At 39.2% G+C, this 22281-nt stretch overlaps 1 protein-coding gene across 4 annotated transcripts in view; it reads left to right on the top strand.

Annotated features, from left to right (window-relative positions):
- Positions 1–22281, top strand: part of RAPGEF6 (Rap guanine nucleotide exchange factor 6) — a 219539-nt gene that overhangs the window by 23273 nt on the left and 173985 nt on the right. For all 4 annotated transcript variants that reach the window (XM_003259922.3, XM_003259924.3, XM_003259923.3 and 1 more), the window contains exons 2-4: positions 7944–8014; positions 9265–9321; positions 20466–20549. In XM_003259922.3, coding sequence (XP_003259970.1) covers positions 7944–8014; positions 9265–9321; positions 20466–20549 — 212 coding nt within the window. The remainder of the gene's footprint in view (positions 1–7943; positions 8015–9264; positions 9322–20465; positions 20550–22281) is intronic.

Here is a 22281-nt window from a genome sequence, read left to right as displayed (position 1 = left end):
AGTACAGACATTCCTCGACTTACAATGGGGTTACATCATAATACAACCGTGGTAAGTTGAAGATCTTGTAAGTCAGAAATGCATTTAATATACCTTACCTACCAAAAATCATAGCTTAGCCTACCTTAAACATGCTCAGAACACTTACATTAGCCTACAGTTGGGCAAAGTCATCTAACACAAAGCCTATTTTATAACAAAGTGTTGTGTATCTGGTATAATTTATTGAATACTGTACAGAAAACGGTGAAGAACAGAATGATTGATGGATATTCAAATTATGGTTTCCCAGGCTGTCCTCGCCAAAAAAAAAAAAAAAAAGCTGAGCATGGTGGCGCATGCCTGTAGTCCCAGCTACTTGGAAGGCCAACATGGGAGGATTGCTTGAGTCCTGGAGATCGAGGCATCAGTGAGCTATGATTGCCGTCACTGCACTCAGCCTGGGTGAGAGAGTGAGACCCCGTCTCTAAAAGCAAAACAAAACAGAAACATAATTCAGTGTCCACTGAATGCATATCGCTTTTGCATCATTGTAAAGTCAGGAAATCTTGTCGAACCATTGTAAGATGGGGACTGTCTCTATATGGCCACACTTATTCCGGCTGTTGTTACATAATAAGGCATGAAAAAATGGGGGAAAGTGTATAATTTGGGAAGAAAGAAATAATACTGTATTCATAGGCAGGGCCATTGTATATGCAGAGAATCGAAAAGAATCTACAAACTCTGAAAATTAAGTGAATTTATCAACAAGATGGTTGGACTCAAGTTTATTATATAGAATCAATTGATTTATGTAAACCAGCAATAAACCAAAAAGCCTCTAGTTTAAAAAATGACTCTTTTTGAGACAAGAATCTTACTCTGTCACGCAGGTTGGAGTGCAGTGGCATGATCCCGGCTCACTGCAACCTCTGCCTCCCAGGTTCAAGTGATTTTCGTGCCTGAGCCTCCTGAGTAGCTGGGATCGCAGGCATGCGCCACCACACGTAGCTAATTTTTGTATTTTTAGTAGAGATAGGGTTTCACCATATTAGCCAGGCTGGTCTCGAACTCCTGACCTGAGGTGATCTCCACTCATCTTGGCCTCCCAAAGTATTGGGGTTACAGGTGTGAGCCACCACACCCAGCCAAACATTACATTATTTAAAAATACTAGAAAACCGTAAATATTTAAAAATAAAACCAGCAGAAAGTATAGAAAATTTCTTTACTGAATACTACAAAGTGTTTGTGTTAGTCTGGGTTCTGTTAGAAGCAGTTGTCACAATATTAGACATGCAAGGAATTTATTAGGGAAAATGCCTGTGAGCAGAAATGGAGAGAGTTGGTAGAGCATTCACACTAGAATTCTCATGTGACATTTGTGAAGGAGAGAGCAAAGGAAGGTTGAGTGGAAGAGCCTTAGACTGCACTGTAACAGTGGTTTAGCAAGGTGGAAGAAGAATCCTTGAACCCATCAGAGTATTCCTGAGTCTCCCAGAATAGGCATTCCTTAGTATCTTTTCCAGGCTCAGTTAGTGATTGGGAGTATCGCATGGGAAGCTGGGCCCCAGTTCAAACATGATGATAAATTACAGAGCCCCATAATAGGGATTTTGTTCAATTATACTCCGTGTAGTTTGGAATCTGAGAGGCATATTTTCAAGGCCACCTGAGCTTACACTTTGCACCACACAAATCTACTTTTTCACATAGGTTTGAAGTTCAGGGAGCAGCTCCTCCATGGCTCTCAATGAGCTTCTTTTCCTGAGAAGAAACTTAGACAACAGATGGTGGTGGGAAGAATTACGGCCCCTGTATGGTTGATCTCATGGTTGCAACTGGTACTTATCCTCTCTCCTCCACTATGCATTTTGTTTTCTCCTTACATAATCACCTCTGCAGGTCTCAGTGGCTTATATGTTGGTATGGCTCAAGCCTTCTTTACTGAAATGTCTGCACCCTTGGTAATCATTCTTCTCTGGCTAATGCTGGGATATATGTCCATTTACAGTTATAGTGAGGTAAAGGAATAACCAATAGAATCATGTGGATTCCACACATTCCTCTCTGTTCACATTACATAAAAGCAGCCCTACGTCCACCTACTGCTCAGGATCAGTTATCCCTGCCAAAATGGCAACTCCTCTTACCTGCTGATTCTTGGGCCCTGGTGTTTAAAGTGCCCTGGTGGCAGCTGTAAACTTGTTCATTGAGACTCTTGTACTGTTGCCTGGCAAGAGTATATGCCTTTGGAACCAGGACCTGCAAATGTGCAGAGTCCATAGTTGTAGGAATGGGAAGTACAAAATCCCTTTGTGGCTCATTGGGAATAATGATAAATGGGTGACTCTTGATTCTACTCATTTGTTCCTGGGCCCATCTATTCTTCCTGCTGTATACACAGCACCATATAGAGGTCTGTGGTTTGATGTATCTTCATATTAAAAGGTGTCATTCCATTATTTCACATTATTGCCTTTAAACTAAAAGTTCAGCAGTGCCTTTATAAGGTTATTACAGCGTTCTGTGAGGCCAGTTGCTTCTGGATTGTTTGGTGTGTGATATGACTAGTGGTCCCAAGGTTGTGAGCCTACTCCTGTGTTTGCTTTGAATTGGGTCCACTGGTTGAACTCTGGTGTGTGGGATTCTAGTACTGTGGTTCAGGCATTCTGTAAGCTCCTGGATTATGATCCTGGCTGAACCTCTGAGGTAAGTAAGATAAACCCAAACCCAGAATATAGGTATCTATCACTGTGAAATGAACTACTGGCGCTTCTGGGATGAGAGACACCATATATAGTCTACTTGTTATCAAATGACTGGTTGCTCTTCTTGAATAATAGAATCATATCAGGAACGCATACGGTTGGCCTCTGTTGCTGACAGGTTGGACATTCAGCAGTAGCAGTAGCTAGACAGACCTTGATAAGTGGAAGTTTATATTGTTGGACACATGTGTAGCCTCTATCTGGTGTCATTGTGGTCAGTCTACTCATGTATTAATTGTGCCATTCTGGGATATCCTATTTTATCTTTGTGGTTGTTCCGTGCCTCTTCCATGTTTAATGCTTTTTGGTGGGCATTAGTGTGGAATACAGAAAACTTTATACACTTTGTGCCCATTCCCATGTCTCCATTCTGTGTCTTTACCCTATCCCTCCTTGTCCCTGATCTTTTTCCTTCTAGACCCCTGACCAGACATCCATGCACTGGAATTTACATATATTTTCACCTTGGGCCACTGTCTTAGTCTGTTTTGTGTTGCTATAACAGAATACTTGAGGCTGGGTCATTTATAAAGAAAGAGCTTTATTTGGCTAACAATTCTGGTGGCTAGAAGGTTCTAGATTGGCCACCTGCATCCAATGAGGGTCTCAGACTGCTTCTACTCATGGCAAAAAGTGAAAGGGGAGCAAGTGTGTGCAAGAAGATCACATGGCAGGCTGGGCGCAGTGGCTCACACCTGTAATCGCAGCACTTTGGGAGGCGAAGGCAGAATTGCTTGAGCCCAGGAGTTCGAGACCAGCCTGGGCAGCAAAGCAAGACCTTGTCTCTGCTGAAAATAAAATAAATAAATAAATAAATAAATAAAACTAAATGGGCATGGTGTTGTGTGCATATGCCTGTAGTCCCAGCTACTCAGGAGGTTGAGGTGGGACTATTGCTTGAGCCCAGGAGGTCGGGGCTGCAGTGAGCCATGTTCATGCTGCAAAAAAAAAAAGAGGTCACATGGTAAGGGAGGAAGCAAGAGAGAGAAACCAAGGAAGCCAGACTCTTTTTAACAACCCTCTCTTGGGGGAACCAACTGATTTCTGTGAGAGTGAGAACTCACTGCCCCCTCAGACAGGCATTGATCTATTCATGAGGGATCTACCCCCATGACCCAAACACCTCTTGCTAGGTCCTACCTGCTAACACTGCTATATTGGGGATCAAATTTCAGCATGAGTTTTGGCAGGGACAAACCACATCCAAACCATAGCAGCTGCTGTCCTTTGGCATGACCCATATCTACTGTTCACAACTCTACCCATTGAGGAGATTTTTCCATTTTCTTTTAAGGCCGTTCCTGAATGTGACTTCAATATAGCCTGTCAAAAAAAGAGTTAATAGAACAGATCTGAGACTGCTGTCCTTAGGAAGACCTATTTGTAAAGTTGTCTTTTGGCGGCTGGCATCTGGGAACTTGGATTTCAGGAATGTTCCTAGCATTTCATAACTGATAAGAATTAAAATATAGACATTCTTATCCAGGGTTAACAGACTTTTTCTGTTAAGGGCCAAATAGTAAATATTTTAGGTTTTGTGGCCCAGATGATTTTTCTTACAACTACTTAACTCTGCTTTTATAGCATGAAAAGAGCCATAGCCAATAGGTAAATGAATGGGCATGGCTATGTTTAGCAATATCTCTTCTACCTACATGATGCCAGTAGCACCACTCCCTCAAAATTGTGACAGCCTAAAATAACTCCAGACATTGCTAAATATCACCGAGAGGGGAAGAATCAGTCCTGGTTCAGGACTACTACAATGATTTTTTCAGGTGGATCTTTACTTCACTTTAGATATTTCCGTCCTATCTTACGAAAAATGTTTTATATATTTGTCTTTTTTGTTGTTGTTTTTAGTTGTTTTAGGTGAAGGGTAAGTCTAGTTCCTTTTATTTTATCTGGACCTAAAGCCAAAGTCATTTCGACATTGCAGATGTCCTGACATGCCCCTAACCACTGTATCCCGAAAAACTTCACTGAAATGGCAGATCTTTTGAGTCTTCATAGTGTTTATCTCCCATCTTCTGGAGCCATATGTGTGTTACCAAGGACTCTAGGGTACCAGTCACCTCTAGCCCATTCTTTTGTTCATTCTGTCCAATCAGCATGATGTAATATATGTAAATAGATCAGGAGGTTTAGATGTCTGTCCCCCACCCAACCCTCACTGACTGTGTTATGACAGAGAGCGGGAGAGTTAAGAGTCCTAAGATAAAACGGTAAGTTAATATTGCCCTGCATGAATGCAGATTTTTTTCTGATCTTCTAATTGGAATTGAAAATAAAGTAATGGAAAGTAACACCACATCAGTACTTGAGGCTTAATCAGCTTCAGCAGCAATATTATGGCTGAGACTGCAGGCTATGATTAGGGCTAGAATTTGGTTCATTCTGTGGTAGTCTGCACAGTCATTTTTCAGGATCTGTCTGCTTTCTCCATGAATTAAATAGAATACAGTAGAAACTATTACCTCTGCGTACTTCTAAGTCTTTACTGGTGGCACTAGTCTTTATTCTGTGCCCCTCTGGAAGAAACAGTCTTTATTTACTATCTTGTTCTGGGGAATGGGGCAGAGGTTCCCACTTGGCTTTTTCCATTGTGACAGCTTTTACCACACAGGTCATGGACCCATTATGGAGGGTACTCTAACTGCCAAGTATATAAATTCTAATTATAAACTGAGGGAGTGGGGAATGACCATTATTAGGTAGATCTGCAGACTCAGTGGCCCCACTATGAGCCACACTTTTGCCATGACTCTATTTATATTACCTGCATTCAGCAGGTTCTGGCTGGGTGGTTGGTTCTACCTCTTAGAGCCTCTGTTGGGATCATTCTTTTAGTTCCATTCAGTTGGTAGCTCTAAGCCGCTCTAGGAAGGCATAACTTACATATCTAGTACCTTGGTGTTACTCCATATGGCCTTTCTGTCTCCCTACGGCTAGCTGGGGCTTCTTCACAACATTAGTGGTCTCAGGGTACTTGGATCTTTTATACGCCCTCGCTTCTATTGTATTCTTTTGGTCAGAACAAGTCACAGAGCCAACCCACATCTGTGGGGAGGGCACATAGATTCCAGTTTTTGATGGGTTACTGGCAAGAGTGCATTGCAAAAGAGCATATGGGATAAGAAATACCTCTGTGGCTATCTTTGGAAATAGTTTACCATATCAGTGCTTCATCTGCTGTCTTCTAAAATTTGGTAGACCTTTCTTTTAACCTATTCAAATCTTTATTTTTATATACTTAAACATCTTTTTCACTGTTTTCGTAAGGATTTAGCAGAAATAAGTGTGGTTGTTCAATTCACTGTGGTTAATTGGCAGTTGTTATCTTTGGAATTGGAGATGATTGCCGTTTTTTTTGTTTTTTTTTTTGAGATGGAGTCTCAATTGCCTAGACTGGAGTGCAGTGCTGTGATCTCGGCTCACTGCAACTTCTTCTTCCCAGGCTCAAGCCATCCCCCACAACTCAGCTTCCTAAGTAGCTGGGACTACAGACATGTACCACAAGCCTGGCTAATTTTTTTAATTTATTTTTAAATTATTTTTTGTAGAGGCAAGTTTCACCATGTTGCCCAGGCTGGTCTCTAACTCCTGGGCTCAAGCGATCCACCCACCTCGGCCTCATGAAGTGCTGGGATTACAGGCGTGAGCCACTGTGCTCAGCTTGATGCTTTTCTTTTCTTTTTTTTTTTTTGAGACAGAGTCTCGCTCTGTCACCCTGTCACCCAGGCTAGAGTGCAGTGGCGCAATCTCAGCTCACTGCAAGCTCTGCTTCCCGGGTTCACGCCATTCTCCTGCGTCAGCCTCCCGAGTAGCTGGGACTATAGGCGCCTGTCAGCATGCCCGGCTAATTTTTTCTATTTTTAGTAGAGACGGGGTTTCACTGTTTTAGCCAGGATGGTCTTGATCTCCTGACCACCTCGACCTCCCAAAGCGCTGGGATTACAGGCGTGAGCCACCGTGACCGGCCTAGCTTGCTGCTTTTCTTAATGGCTCCATGTTGTCTTATTAACCTACTAGAAAACAAGTTGTCTTTAGTTTCTCCCCCACTACCCCCACTACTATCTGATAATTTTCTTGGCCAGTTGCATATCAGAGTGGGAAGGCAGCGTTTGGAAGTAGTTTGCCCTTGTATAAAGGCATTATTCTTCATAGGAAATAGGAAGTATGTTTTTTATAGCGAATTTAAGCTTGTCTGCCTTTAATCTTAAATGACATCAGTGGTACAATACCATTTGCTGTCAGGGATCTGTAGACTCTTTCCACTTTCTTCTGCTATGCCACTGCTCTTAGTTGAGGTTATACTATGTCATCCTGAGGTTTTTGTTGTTGGTTTTTTTTTTTTTGAGACGGAGTCTCACTCTGTCGCCCAGGCTGGAGTGCAGTGGCGCAGTCTCGGCTCACTGCAAGCTCCGCCTCCCGGGTTCACGCCATTCTCCTGCCTCAGCCTCTCCGAGTAGCTGGGACTACAGGCGCCCGCCACCACGCCTGGCTAATTTTTTGTATTTTTAGTAGAGACGGGGTTTCACCGTGGTCTCGATCTCCTGACCTCGTGATCCGCCCGCCTCGGCCTCACAAAGTGCTGGGATTACAAGCGTGAGCCACCGCGCCCAGCCCGTTGTTGTTTTAATGCCTAGTTATCTGGGTGAGGAATAGAGAAAGATGTTCTGCCCCTTTCACAGAGTGAACAATAGGATTGTACCATTGGAAATCTTTTTTATTTAGTGGTAGATTATGTCATTTTGAGTCTCTTTAGAAATAAATTCTTTAGAAAGTCATATTTTAAGAGGAATATTGATAAACTGGGTCATCTCTAGAGATGTCAGCCAGGATATTGGATATCAAATATTTGGAGGCCACTAAAGAAGAAAAGTTTACATCTGCTTAAAAGTGAAATAATGAATTAATATACTTTCATATAAAATAATGAATTTGGGGTTCTGGCATTTGTTTGAATGAATAGAGGCCATTGGTCACGTTGAAGAGGAGTTCCTTTGAGAGCTGAGGGATCTCTTCTCTGCCTTTTCAAATCTTTTATGATGCAGAGGTTTTATGGTTTTTCCATAGTTAACTGCTTTGCCATGAGTGGTTGTTTGCTTAAAATCAGAATTGTGGGGTGCCTTATATTTTAAACAGCATATTTGAAAAATAATCTAATTTTTTTCTTCTGTTCCACAGGACTTAAATACTATTTATTCTTATCTTCATGGAATGGAAATATTATCAAATCTCAGGGAACATCAGCTTAGGTAAGTGTGGTTCTATTTAAGAGCACACGCTGTATAGCCATTCATTCATTTATTCACCAAATATTTGTTAAGCACCTTTATATTCGTTATTGTTTTAAGCCCTTGGTATATACATTACAGATTCGATCCCTGGTTTCCTGGAGTTTATATTTTGGTAGGGGTGATTTTGGAGTTGGGGAAAAACACTGACAATAAAAACTGAATTTGTTTTTCTTATTTCATTTTTTCTTAGCCATGGGACCTTAAGTCAGAACTCACTTTTAACTGTGGTTTTGTCTTCAATAAAATAGGGGTAATGATACTATCTTTGTTGAAGTATTTCAAGGGTTAAATAAAAATAAGTACCTAAAGCAAAACACAGTGCTGAGGATGTGCTAGCTAGTAAAGACAAAACTCCTGTTATCTTTTTGTAGTTTGTGTTGGTATTTATTATGCCAAATGCTTCAGCTAGGTATGGTATGTTGTATTATAGTGTTTTATTAAAGTGAAAGGAGCAGGAATCTTGATTTGGCCTAAGCTCCTGTGGACAAGACCCATAAACTTTCTGAACCTCATTTTTTTCTTCTGAAAAATGGGCTGGCTATCTGTCCTGGTTATCATATATCATTACGATTATATTTGTAAAAACACTTTCGAGTGCTATAAAACACTTAACTGTATAATATTTTAATTAAACGTGTGTTCCCACCACGAACAGCTTATCCAGTGACTTTTCCTGGGTTTTCATCAAGTTTCTGGTTATTGACCAGATTGATAAAATATAATTGTTAGGGATTTATTATTTATTATATATTTTCTGTATAACATAATTCAGCTGTTAGTATATGCCAAATAACTATATCAGGAAGAAAGAAAACTGAAAAATTAGCATTTTGTAATACTCAAAGTATTTTTTATTGCAAACTGATTTATATATTCAGCAGTTTTTTTGTATGTACATGCCTCTGCTAGTAACTGTTCTTCACACTGAGGATTCAGTAGTGAATCAGGCAAATGTATATTTTTTATAATGAAAACATTATTTGGTGTGAATTGACAGATTTGATAATGTACATAAAGAGTATTAAGGTTGATGCCACTGAATATTATCTATATTATTGCATTATGTATATATATATAAAATACACATATATTTCTAAACTCTTTGTAGTTTAGTGACAACGTACTGGTAGATTTGGTCATTTTCTGTTGTAATTATAACAGAATTTTAAAAACAAAGTGTAAGATAAAATCTTCAATTTTTTTAATAGATTAATGTCTGCAAGAGCACGCTTTGAGAGATACAGTGGCAATCAGGTTCTCTTTTGGTAAGTATTTCCATAATTCACTTAAACTAATGACTTTTATGTTTAAATTTTAACTCTTACCATTGAAATTCATTTGATTCTGGGACAATTTATGTAGAGCACATTGAAAAATATTCATAGACCATGAAGTATATAACATACCTAGAATACACCAAAAGTGTACAAAGCAATGAATTTTAATAAATATATACTAAATGTGTAATGACTACTCAGATGAAAAAAGAGATATCAGTTTTCCAGAAGGCTGTGATCAATGTTCTTTTGGAAAGGTAATCACAATTCTGACTTGTATCACTATAGGTTAGTTTTGCCACTTACTGAACTTGGTATAGAGAGAATCTTTTGGTGAGGCTTTTTTACTTAATAGATATCCAAATTTTTCTGTTTTTCCATGTGTTGTTTTTCACTGCTGTACAGTATATAATTGTGTGCAAATAATGATTTGTCCCTTCCACTGTTAATAGTTGGGTTATTTCTAGTTTTCTTTTTGTTTGTTTTTTTTTTTGGGATGGAGTTTCGCACTTGTCGCCCAGGCTGGAGTGCAATGGCATAATCTCGGCTCACTACAACCTCCGCCTCCCAGGTTCAGGCGATTCTGCTGCCTCAGCCTCCCAAGTAGCTGGATTTACAGGCATTAGCCGCCACGCCTGACTACTTTTTGTATCTTCAGTAGAGATGAGGTTTCACCATGTTGGTCAGGCTGCTCTCAAACTTCTGACCTCGGGTGATCCACCTGCCTCGGCCTCCCAAAGCACTGGAATTACAGGTGTGAGCCACCGCACCTGGCCAATTTCTAATTTTTAGTATTATAAATAATGCAGTTTCTATTAACATTCTGTTATTTTTGTGCCCTGGTTGCTTACTCCTGTTGAGGACATTCCTAGGAATAAAATTACGGTCATGTGCCACATAACGTTGTTTCAGTCAGTGATGGACTATATGTCACAGTTGCCTGCAGTATTCAGTAGAGTAACATGCCGTGCACATATGTAAACTAGGAGCAATAGGCTATACCATATAGCCTAGGTGTATAGTAAGCTATACCATCTTCTAGGTTTGTGTTAAGTACACTCTATGATGTTAGCACGATGAAATCATCTAATGATGCATTTTTCAGAAAGTATCACCATCATTAAGCAAGGCATGACTGTAGTGGAAATGTGCATGTTCAAATTCAGGAGATTGTGACAGTTTTTTAAAATTAGTTGTACCATTTTTTTTTTTTTTTTTTTTTTTTTTTTTTTTTTTTTTTTGAGACGGAGTCTCGCTCTGTCGCCCAGGCTGAGTACATTGGCGCAGTCTCAGCTCACTGCAAGCTCCGCCTCCTGGGTTCACGCCATTCTCCTGCCTCAGCCTCCCGAGTAGCTGGGACTACAGGCACCTACCACCAAGCCCGGCTAATTTTTTTTGTATTTTTAGTAGAAATGGGGTTTCACTGTGTTAGCCAGGATGGTCTCGATCTCCTGACCTCATGATCTGCCTGCTTCAGCCTCCCAAGGTGCTGTGATTACAGGCGTGAGCCACCGTGCCTGGCCAATTGTACCAATTTTAATAACCATTAGCTGTGTATAGTTAAGTTCCAGTTGCTCTACATGTTTGACAACCCTTAATATTTGTGTTTTATTGTTTGCTTATTTTGAATTTTTGCTACGCTGCTGCTGATTACATTATGTTGGTTCATTGTGATTTTATTTTACATTTCCCTGTTACTAATGATGATGAATGACATTTATGTTTCTATCAGGTATTTGGATAGCTTCTTTTATTAATTGAGTTGTCTGTATCATTTCTATTGATTTGTAAAAGTTCTTTTTGAATTCTGAATGGAAGTCCTTTGTTGGGTATGTTTATTCTATTATCTATTTCCACTGTGCCACTTTTGTTTTTTTTTGTTTTTTTTTGTTTTTTTTGTTTTTTTTTGTTTTTTTTGTTTTTTTTGAGACGGAGTGTTGCTCTTGTCGCTGAGGCTGGAGTGCAATGGCATGATCTCGGCTCACTGCAACCTCTGCCTCTCGGGTTCAAGGGATTCTCCTGCCCCAGCCTCCTGAGTAGCTGGGATTACAGGCACCCACCACCATGCCCAGCTAATTTTTTGTATTTTTAGTAGAGATGGGTTTCACCATGTTGGTCAGGCTGGTCTTGAACTTGTGACCTCAGTGATCCACCCCCTCGGCCTCCCAAAGTGCTGGGATTACAGGCGTGAGCCACCGCTCCCAGCCTTCTTTTTTTTTTTTTTGAAATGGGGTTTTCTTGTGTTGCCTAGGCCAGTCTTGAACTCCTAGGCTCAAGAGATCCTCCTGCTTCAGACTCCCGAGGATTACAGGCATACGCCACTACCCTAGCTCTTTTTGCTCTATTATTGGCATCTTTTGAGAAAGAGCAATTCGTCACTTGAGGTCGAGACCTGTGGACCAGCTCTGTCCCATTTTAAAAAATTTGTATCCATTCCTGTGAGCTTGGCACTTCCCTAAACTTTTCAGAAGAAGCTGTTGGTGATATTAGCAATGCCATTTTTGATAAATTATTTTTTTAAGTGCCAAAATGAGAAAAACTACGTACACCAGGACCATCAATATTTTCCAAATGGCCAACACATGGCATTACAAAAATCAAACATAGAGAAATGATTGATTCAATGTGCAAGATTGTTGATTGTGCAAGATTGTGATTAGGGCCTCTTGTGTCCTGTTTTAAAAAAAATCAAATCTTTCCTTTCTTCATGATTGTGTAGATTTTCTTTGTTTTTCCTCTAAAAGTTTGTTTCTCAAATACAGATCTACAATTCATCTTGGAATTGAGTTTTACCTTTGCTGTGAGGTAGAATTCAAGATTTATTTTTCTTAATTTTAAAAATATTTATTAGTCATTAAATTTAATGAGAAACCCATCACGTTTCTTTTTTTCCTTCCTTCCCTCCCTCCCTCCTTCTCTCCTCTCTTCCCCTCCCTTCGCCTCCCCTCCTCTCCTCTCTTATCTTCTTTTCCCTCCCTCCTTCCCTTCCTCCCTCCTTCCCTCCCTCCCTCCCTCCTTCCTCCCTCCCTCCCTCCCTCCTCCTTCCTTCCTCCTTCCTTCCTTCCTTCCTTCCTTCCTTCCTTCCTTCCTTCCTTCCTTCCTTCTCGTTAGTTCTTTTCATCTCGCCGTGTCACCCAGGCTGGAGTGCAGTGGCGCAATCTCGGTTTACTACAACTTCCACCTCCTGGGTTCATACGATTCTCCTGCCTCAGCCTCCGAAGTAGCTGAGACTACAGGCGCGTGCCACCGCATCTGGCTAATTTTTGTATTTTTAGTAGAGATGGAGTTTCACCACATTGGCCAGGCTGGTCTCGAACTCGTGACCTCAGGTGATCTGCCTGCCTCGGCCCCCCAAAGTGCTGGGATTACAGGCATGAGCCACTGCGCCTAGCCTCATTACATGTTAACACAATTAACATTTATGAGAAAGAACTATTTTCATAAAAGATTTAATTATAGTTTAGCAAATCTAATATCTCTCTGACATTAGTTGGATTGTCATATCTGCTGCATTCAGTGTGTTGTGATATATTTTTTGAATGAAAGAAATCTTCATACAGAGAAGTTAAAAAAAAATGCGGGGGAGGTTCTTTTCAGATAAGTTGGGTATTATTCTTTAAAACAGCACCAAAACTTGACAAGTTGCTTACAGATTGGTTTCAACATGGGGTCTGAGACTTTATCCATGAACTTTTTAGTGTGTTGCATTAGAAACAATTGGTCTATCTTGCACATTGAATCAATCATTTCTCTATGTTTGATTTTTGTAATGCCATGCGTTGGCCATTTGGAAAATATTGATGGTCCTGGTGTATGTAGCTTTTCTCATTTTGGCACTTAAAAAAATAATTTATCAAAAATGGCATTGCTAATATCACCACCAGCTTCTTCTGAAAAGTTTAGGGAAGTGCCAAGCTCACAGGAATGGATACAAATTTTCTAAAATGTAAATTGTTGATTGAAGGCATGGATTTTATTATTGGCAAGATTCATTAGGTATCCCTATGGACATCCAGTTGATCCAGCACCATTTATTGGAAAAACTACCTTTTTCCCTCCTGCACTGCAGTGTCCACTTTGTGTTAAATTAAGTGACCATGTATGTGTGTGTGTGTGTGTGTGTGTGTGTGTGTGTGTATCTGTCTGGTCTCTTTATTTTGCTCAATTGTTTATTGCTCATTTGTTTATTGTTTATTTTGCTCATTTGTTTATTTTGCTTATGCCTATGTTCATGTAAGTACTGCCTTGTCAACCTGTGTAGAGTTCTTCTGTTTGTTTTGTTGTTGTTGTTTGTTTTTGAGACAGAGTCTCACTCTGGCACCCAGGCTGGAGTGCAGTGGCAAAAATCTCGGCTTACTGCAACCTCTGCATCCTGGGTTCAAGCGATTCTCATGCCTCAGCCTCCCGACCACCATGCCTGGCTACTTTTTGTATTTTTAGTAGAGACAGGATTTAGTAAAGACGGGGTTTCGCCACGTTGGTCAGGCTGGTCTTAAACTCCTGGCATCAAGTGATCCGCCCGTCTCTGCCTCCCAAAGTGCTGAAATTACAGGCATGAGCCCCCACGCTCAGACTAAGCTGTGTGTTTTGATATCTTATAGCATGAGTTTGTATTCAGTAAACTGAGGCTTGTTCTTCAAGATTGTCTTGGCTATCACTGTTGCTTTGCCTTTCTGTGTAAATTCTAGAATGAGCTTGTCAGTGTCCACACACAGTTATACACAAGAAAGCCTGTGGGAGGCTGTGGGCTTTGGATTAGGATAGCATTAAATCCATAAATCAATTCAGAGAGAAATGACATTGTTGTTAAAATGAATCTGTCAATCTGCAAACATGTATATTCTTCCATTTATTAAGTCTTCTTTAATTCTTCAGTGTTTTTTCCTACATGAACAGTTCTAGCAGTTTTTTTCTGTAACACTTTTAAGATGTTTTATCATGTTCTTGCTTCTATTGATGTTGAAGAGTCAGTAATCGGTGTTCTTGTTACTCCTTTGCAGTTCGTATGTTTTTTCCTCTGACTGCTTCTGAGATATTTCTTGCTTTTTGCTTTTCAGCAGTTTTGTCTAATGTTGCTAGGTATGGTTTTCTTTGGATTTATTCTGTTTAGGGTTTATAGATCTTCATAATACCCTGATTTGATATCTTTCATCGATTTTGGAAAATTCTTTGAGTGTTTTTTAAATTATTGCTTCTTTCCTGTTTTCTCTTTCCTCCTTCCTGCTTTATTTTGTCTCATATTTCCTTTACACTGTTTTCCATCTTCCTGTCCTTTTTTCTTTCTGTGCTTCAGTCTCCCATTTTCTACTGCCTTGTTTTCTAATTTGTGAATTTCTGTCTTATGCTGTTTCTATTCTAAAATACCCACTCAGGTGAATTTTTAAGTTTTAATTGTAGTTTTTCAATTCTAGATTTTCATTTCTGTTTCATAGATACCAGTTCTTTGGTTGAATCCATCATCTGTTTTCCTTTTTTCTTGAATGTAATAAATATAGCCGGTTTTTTTCCTGTTGGTTTTAGGTTATTTCGTCTCATTTCCAGCAATGTTGATAATTTCTTAACTTTTTAATCAACACATTATAGTTGTACATATTTATGGAGTACAAGTTGGTATTCCAATACAGTTATGTGTTATATAATGTACAAATTAGGGTAGTTAGCATATCCATCACCTCATACATTTAATCATTTTTTGGTGGTGAAAACATTCAAAAGCCTCTCTTCTGGCTATTTTGTAATATACAGTACTTTACTGTTAACCATAATAACCCTACTGTGCAATAGAACACCAGAACTTATTTTTCTTATTTTATTGTAACTTTGTACCCACTAACCAACCTCTCCTCATCTTTCTCTCCCACCTCCCCACTCCAGTCTCTGGTAACCACTGTTCTACTCCACTTCTATGGTACCAACTTTTTATTTTTTAGGTTCCACGTATAAGTGAGATTCTGCAGTATTTGCCTCTCTATGTCTGTCTTATTTCACTTAACATAATATCCTCCAGTTCCATCCATATTGCTGCAAATGACAGGATTTCATTCTTTTCATGGCTAAATGATATTCTACTGAGTATATATACCCCATTTTCTTTGTCTATTCATTCATTGTTGGACACTTGGGTTGAGTCTGTGTTTTGGCTATTGTAAAATATGGGAGTGCAGATATTTCTTTAACATACTGATTTCATTTCCTTTGGATATGTATCCAGTAGTAGGACTGCAGGATAACCTAGAAGTTCCATTTTTTTTTTTTTTTTTAGTAACCTCCATATTGTTTTCCATAATAACTACTAATTTACGTTCCCACCAACTGTGTATAAGTGTTCCCTTCTCCTGAAATCCTCGCCAACACTTGTTTTCTTTTGTCTTTTTGAGAGTAGCCATTCTCACTGGAATGAAGTGGTGTCTTGTGGTTTGGGTTTGCATTTCCCTGATGATTAGTTTATTTGAATATTTTTTCATATACCTATTGGCTATTTTTATGTCTTTTCAGAAATTTCTGTTGAGCTCATTTGCCCATTTTTAATCTTTTTTTTATTAAGTTTTTTTATATATTCTGGATATTAACCGATTGTCAGATGTATAGTTGGCAATTCTCTCCTATTTCTGTAGATTGTCTATTCATTTTGTCAGTTGTTTCCTTTGCAGTGCAAAAACTTTTTAGTTTGATGTAATCAGATTTGTCTGTTTTTGTTTTTGTTGCCTGTGTTTTGAGGTCTTCACTTTAAAAATCCTTGCGTAGCACAGTGTTGTAAAGCATTTTTCCCGTTTTCTTCCAGTAGATTTCATGGTTTCAGGTTTCACATTTAAGTCTTTAATCCATTTTGAGTTGATTTTTGTATATAGTGAGAGGTAGGATTTCCGTCTTATTCTTCTGCAAGGAGATATACATTTTCTAAGTGGTTTTGGCAGCTTTTTTGAAAATCACTTGTCTGTTTAATTAATTCTGGGATATCCATTCTGCTCTATTGGTCTGCTTTTATGTCAGTACCATGCTTTTTTGGTTGCAGTAGCTTTGTAGTATATTTTCAGGTCTATATATCTGTCCATTGCTGAAAGTGGGGTATTCGAGTTCCCTGCTATTACTATATTATAATCTGTCTCACCCTTTAGATCTAATGGTACTTGCTTTACAAGCTTGGGCACTCCAGTGTTTGGGGTGTGTGTGCTAATATATACCATAAATATATATATGAGACACAAATATATATTATATAATGATTATATAATATATTATAAATAATGTAATTGTTATATCTTCCTGTTGAATTGATCCCTTCATCATTATATAATCACCTTTTCTGTCTCTTTTTACAGTTTTTGACTTAAAGTAAGCATGGCTACTCCTGTTTGCTTTGGGTTTCCATTTGCATTGATGTCTTTTTCTATCCTTTAACTTTTTTTTTTTTAACGATGGAGTCTCGCACTGCTCCCCAGGCTGGAGCACAGTGGTATGACCTTGGCTCACTGCACCCTCCGCCTCTGCTTGAACCTTGTGTTCAAGAGATTCTTGTGCTTCAGCCTCCCAAGTAGCTGGTATTACAGGCACGTACCACCACACCCAGCTAATTTTTGTATTTTTTAGTAGAGACAGGGTTTCACCATGTTGGCCAGGCTGGTCTTGAACTCCTGACCTCAAGTGATCTGCCTGTCTCAGCCTCCAAAAGTGCTAGGATTATAGCCATAAGCCACTGCAGCCAACCTCTATCCCTTAACTTTCAGTCTCTGTTTGTCTTTAACAGTGAAGTGAGTCTGTTATAGGCAGCATACATTTGGGTTTTATTATCCGTTCAGCCATTCTGTATCTTTTAATTGGAGGAACTTACCCAGTTACATTCAAGACTGTTATTTATAGGTAAGGATTTATTCCTGCCTTTGTGTTAATGGTTTTCTGGTTGTTTTATAGATTTTTTTTTTTTTTTTTGTAGCTTGCTTTCTCTCTTGTTCACCTCTGTGGTTTTGTGGCTCACTGTGGTGCTATACTTTTGTTTCCTTTCTCTTTCTCCTTTGTGTATCTGCTGTACTTTCTTTCTTTATGTTTACTATAGAGCTAGCCTAAAGAGTCTTGTTATAATGCAGTATTTTAAGCTGATAGCAAATTGACTTTGGTCTCTGTATTACTCCATTCTCATATTGTCATAAAGAACTACCTGAGACTGGGTAATTTGTGAAGAAAAGAGGTTTAATTTACTCATAGTTCCACAGGCTTCACAGGAAGCATGAGTGGGAGGTCTTAGGAAACTTACAATCATAGCAGAAGGTGAAGGAGAAACAAGCACTCCTTACCACGGTGGAGCAGGAGACAGAGAGAGAATGCAGCGGGGGGAAATGCCACACTTAAACCATCAGATCTTGTGGAACTCACTATCATGAGAACAGCATGGGGGAAAATCTGTCCCCATGATCCTGTCACCTCCCACCAGTACCCTCCACTGACACGTGAGGATTACAGTTTGACATGAGATTTGAGTGGGGACATAGAGCCAAACCACATTATTCCACCACTGGCCCCTCCCAAATCTCATGTCCTTCTCACATTTGATAAATCAATCATGCCTTCACAGCAGTCCCCCAGAGTCTTAACTCAATCCAGCATTAACTTAAAAGTCCATGTCCAAAGTCTCATCTGAGACATGGGAAGTCCCTTCCACCTATGAGCCTGTAAAATCAAAAACAAGTTAGTTACTTCCAAAATACAATGGAGGTACAGGCATGGGGTAAAATGCTCCTGTTCCAAATGGTAGAAATCGGCCAAAATAAAGGGGCTACATGTCCCATGCTAGTCTGAAACCCAGCAGGGCCATCATTAAATCTTAAAGCTTCCAAATAATCTCTATTGACTCCATGTCTCACATCCAGGGCACCCTGAGGCAAGTGGTGGGCTCCCAAGGCCTTGAGCGACTCTGCCCCTGTGGCTCTGCAGGGTACAGCCCCTGTGGCTACTTTCGTGAGCTGGCGTTGAGTACCTGTGGCTTTTCTAGGCTCCTAATGCAAACTGTGGGTCTACCATTCTGGGGTCTGAAGGACAATGGCCCCTTTTTCACAGCTCCACTAGAGAGTGCCCCAGTGGGGACTCTTTGTGGGGGCTCCAACCCCACATTTTCCCTCTGCACTGCCCTAGTTGAGGTTCTCCATGAGGGCTCTGCCTCTGCAGCAGACTTCTTCCTGGACATCCAGGCATTTTCATACATCCTCTGAAATCTTGGCAGAGATTCCCAAACCTCAACTTTTGACTTCTGCATACCCGCAAGCCCAGCAGCATGTGGAAGCCACCAAGGCTTGAGGCTTGCAGCCTCTGATTCAATGGCCTGAGCTGTACCACTGGCCCCTTTTGGCCACACAGTTTTAAACTAGCAAATCTTGTGAGAGTTCACTGTCATGAGAACAGCATGCAGTGAATCTGCCCCCGGATGGAGCTGGAACAGCTGGAATGCAGGGCACCATGTCCTGAGGCTGCACAGAGTAACAGGGTCCTGGGCCCAGCCCATGAATCATTTTTGGTTGGCCTCTGGGCCTGTGATAGGAGGGGCTGCTGGGCTGCCTTGAAAGACTCTGAAATGCCCTGGAAACATTTTCCCCATTGTGTTGGCTATTAACATTTGGCTCCTCTTGTGCACATTTCTGCAGTGGGCTTGAATTTATCCACAGAGAATGGGTTTTTCTTTTCTACCACATGATCAGGCTGCAAATTTTCTAAACTTTTATGCTCTGCTTCTCTTTTAAATATCAGTTCCAATTTCAGATAATCTCTTTGTTCATGTATATGAACATACACTTTTAGAAACAGCCAGGTCACCTCTTGAATGCTTTGCTGCTTACAAATTTCTTCTGCCAGATACCCTAAATCATGTCTCAAGTTCAAAGTTCCACAGATCTCTAGGGCAGGGGCAAAATGCCACCAGTCTCATTGCTGAAGCATCGCAAGAGTGACCTTTACTCCAGTTTCCAGTAAGTTCCTCATCTCCATCTGAGATCACCTCAGCCTGGACTTCATTGTTTATATCACTTATCAGCATTTTGGTCAAAAGCATTCAACAAGTCTCTAGGAAGTTCCAAACTTTTCCACATCTTTTCTGTCTTTTTCTGAGTCCTCCAAACCATTCCAGCCTCTGCCCGTTACCCAGTTCCAAAGTCACTTCTACATTTTCAGGTATCTTTGTAGCAGTGCCCCACTACTACTAATAATTTGTATTTCTATTATTGCACATATAATTATAGCAAAATTAGAAAACATAGTGAGAAAAACTTCATCTGAAACTTTGTTGTGAAGAATAAGAATGTTTTCTCTGTGGTAAATTCCTTGGGATAACATTGTGGAGCTAAAGGTTATGACATCCTTGTGGCTTGTGCTGTGGATTCCTATATTTATTTGGAAAAAGGGTTGTGGTGATTTTGATTTGCGGTGTTAGTAAGCAGTGAATAAATTTTTATCACAGCCTCTGTAAAATGGATACTATGTGTGGATTTGGTTAGTATTTTAGAGTTGTTTTCATTTGCATTTTGTGTTTACTAGTGACTCTGTGTTCTGTGTACCTGTTAAGAATTTCTGTTTTTATCTTTTGTTCATTTGCTATTTGAAATAGTAATGCGTTTCTGTGAGTACCGATACCTATTACAGGTATTATCTTTAATCGTATCACATTTGAGAATTATTTTTTGTTCATCTTTTTGTTATATTCAAGTTTTAACTTGTATGGGCTAATATACTTTAGAATTAAATGTTATTTTCTTCTACAAGTGTGATATAATTCTTCTCTGTTTTCTTTTTTTCTAGGAAACATGTTTCTTAATTGCTTTCTTAGCTTTAAAACTTTAAACTGAAATTTATTTCAAGGAACAGTATAAACAATGATTGTTGTTTTTTGCTAAAATGTATTTCTAAAATACTTTATTCACTTTAAGTATTGGTGTTTTATAGTATGTATCTTAAGATAGTGATTATACTTTTATTTCACGTAAACGTGGTCTGTATAAAACCTTAGGCAACCGGCAAAATATCCCAAATTTCCAGGTAGTGTTACTTAATTTTTAATTATCTGTATTATTATCAGAATATATTTCATATTGAATTCATATACATATGAACATGTGTGTTATTTTGCTCATTTATTTACTTATTTATTTAAACAGTTCAGAAACGATTGCCAGATGTTGGTATATCCTGCTTTCTGGATCTGTGCTTGTGAAAGGCTCCATGGTCTTGCCTCCTTGCAGGTACGTTTACATTTGCTGCTTAGTGCATATGGCAGGCAAAGTTAATGTTAAACTATTTTATATAGGATGTATATTTTCTTTCAGTAAGTGATACATCTTTTAAATGTCTTTGCTTGTTGGCACCACTGGAAATACTTGGCAGGAATCAGTTAATCTTTTGTTATTTCTGAGGGTATAATCTGTAAGCTTACACCATGACATGATATCTTTTTCCTGTTTGAAAATTAGTTTTATGGGGCTGGGCGCGGTGGCTCACACCTGTAATCCCAGCACTTTGGGAGACTGATGCGGGCGATCACCTGAGGTCGGGAGTTCGAGACCAGTCTGACCAACGTGGAGAAACCCCGTCTCAATTAAAAATACAAAATTAGCTAGGTGTGGTGGCGCATACCTGTAATTCCAGCTGCTCGGAAGGCTGAGGCAGGAGAATCTCTTGAACCCGGGAGGTGGAGGTTGCCATGAGCTGAGACCACGCCATTACACTCCAGCCTGGGCAACAAGAGCGAAACTCTGTCTCCAAAAAAAAAAAAAAAAAAAATTAGTTTTATGTACGATTTGATCTGATTTATCTAATGGGTTTTTGATTCATTGCTATTACTGGGTATAGAGCGGTGATATAGTAGTTAAGAAATTGGTTTTGGGGGTAAATCAACTAGATTAAAATTCTGATTTCATCACTAGTTATGTGACTTTGGACAAATTTTAGTTTTCTTGGCTGAAAAATGGGAATAATAATGGTACCTACTTAAGTATTGTCATGAGGTATTAGGAAGCTACTACAGATACTCTCAACAGAAGTCTATAAGGGTTCACACTCTGGAGCCAGACTTCATGAGTTCATATCTGCTCTACTATTTCTTGGGCAGATTACTTAATTTCTTTGTGCCTTACTTAGCTCATTTGTAAAATGAGCATAATAATACAACCTCTTTCATAGCATAGGCTAGTTCTGAGAAATAAATGACTTACTCTACATAAAGCTCTTAGAACAGTACCTGGCTGTTAGAAGTAATTGTTAATTATTATAAGTATTAGGTAAAAGAGAAGGGTGGTAGAAAGAAGGTCAGTTGTGGAATTCTGTTAGTAATTATTAAGATTTTAGGGCCTCAACGTATGCTCCAGTGACATAAAAATGTAATTTTTAGTGACTTTTTTCCCATTATGTTGAGAAGAAATTTCTAGGCTTTTAAAGTAAGACTTCCAATTGTAGTTAATTTAGTAGCATAACTGTTTAACATAAATATCAGGATATGGGACATCTCAATTTAAACATCATTTTAGAAGTTATGCCTTGACTCCTGAAACTTTACATCATTGGCCTTTGGTTAAATGAAATGTGCTAATTGACCAGTTGAATAACACATGTAGTTGACTGTATTTATAAATATATAGTAGTTCTTGGTTTTTTTGAGTTTTTTGGCCATTATTCCTTTTCCCTATATTTGTGAAACTCACATTAATGAATTTGTATTGTTAGTTCCTGAGAACTGAATATGCTGGATTGATACTGCCTACAGTTATATTTTAAGATTATTAGTATTTTTCTGTTGAACACTCCTGCTGTTCTGAATGGTCAAGAATTTGTTGTGAGGACTTTTAATAGCCCTTAATCAACTGCAGTAATTCATTACTAGTTTGTGATCAAGACAATGAAGTTTATCTTTTTAAGTAAATAATCCAAATGTTTGAGATTTTAGAAAAAGTCATGGTATGCATCAATGTAATCATAAAC

Source organism: Nomascus leucogenys, chromosome 2 (assembly GCF_006542625.1).
Source record: "Nomascus leucogenys isolate Asia chromosome 2, Asia_NLE_v1, whole genome shotgun sequence".
Taxonomy (NCBI): Eukaryota; Metazoa; Chordata; class Mammalia; order Primates; family Hylobatidae; genus Nomascus; species Nomascus leucogenys.
Note: the sequence above shows the minus strand (reverse complement) of the source record. Positions and strands in the feature narration are given on the sequence as shown.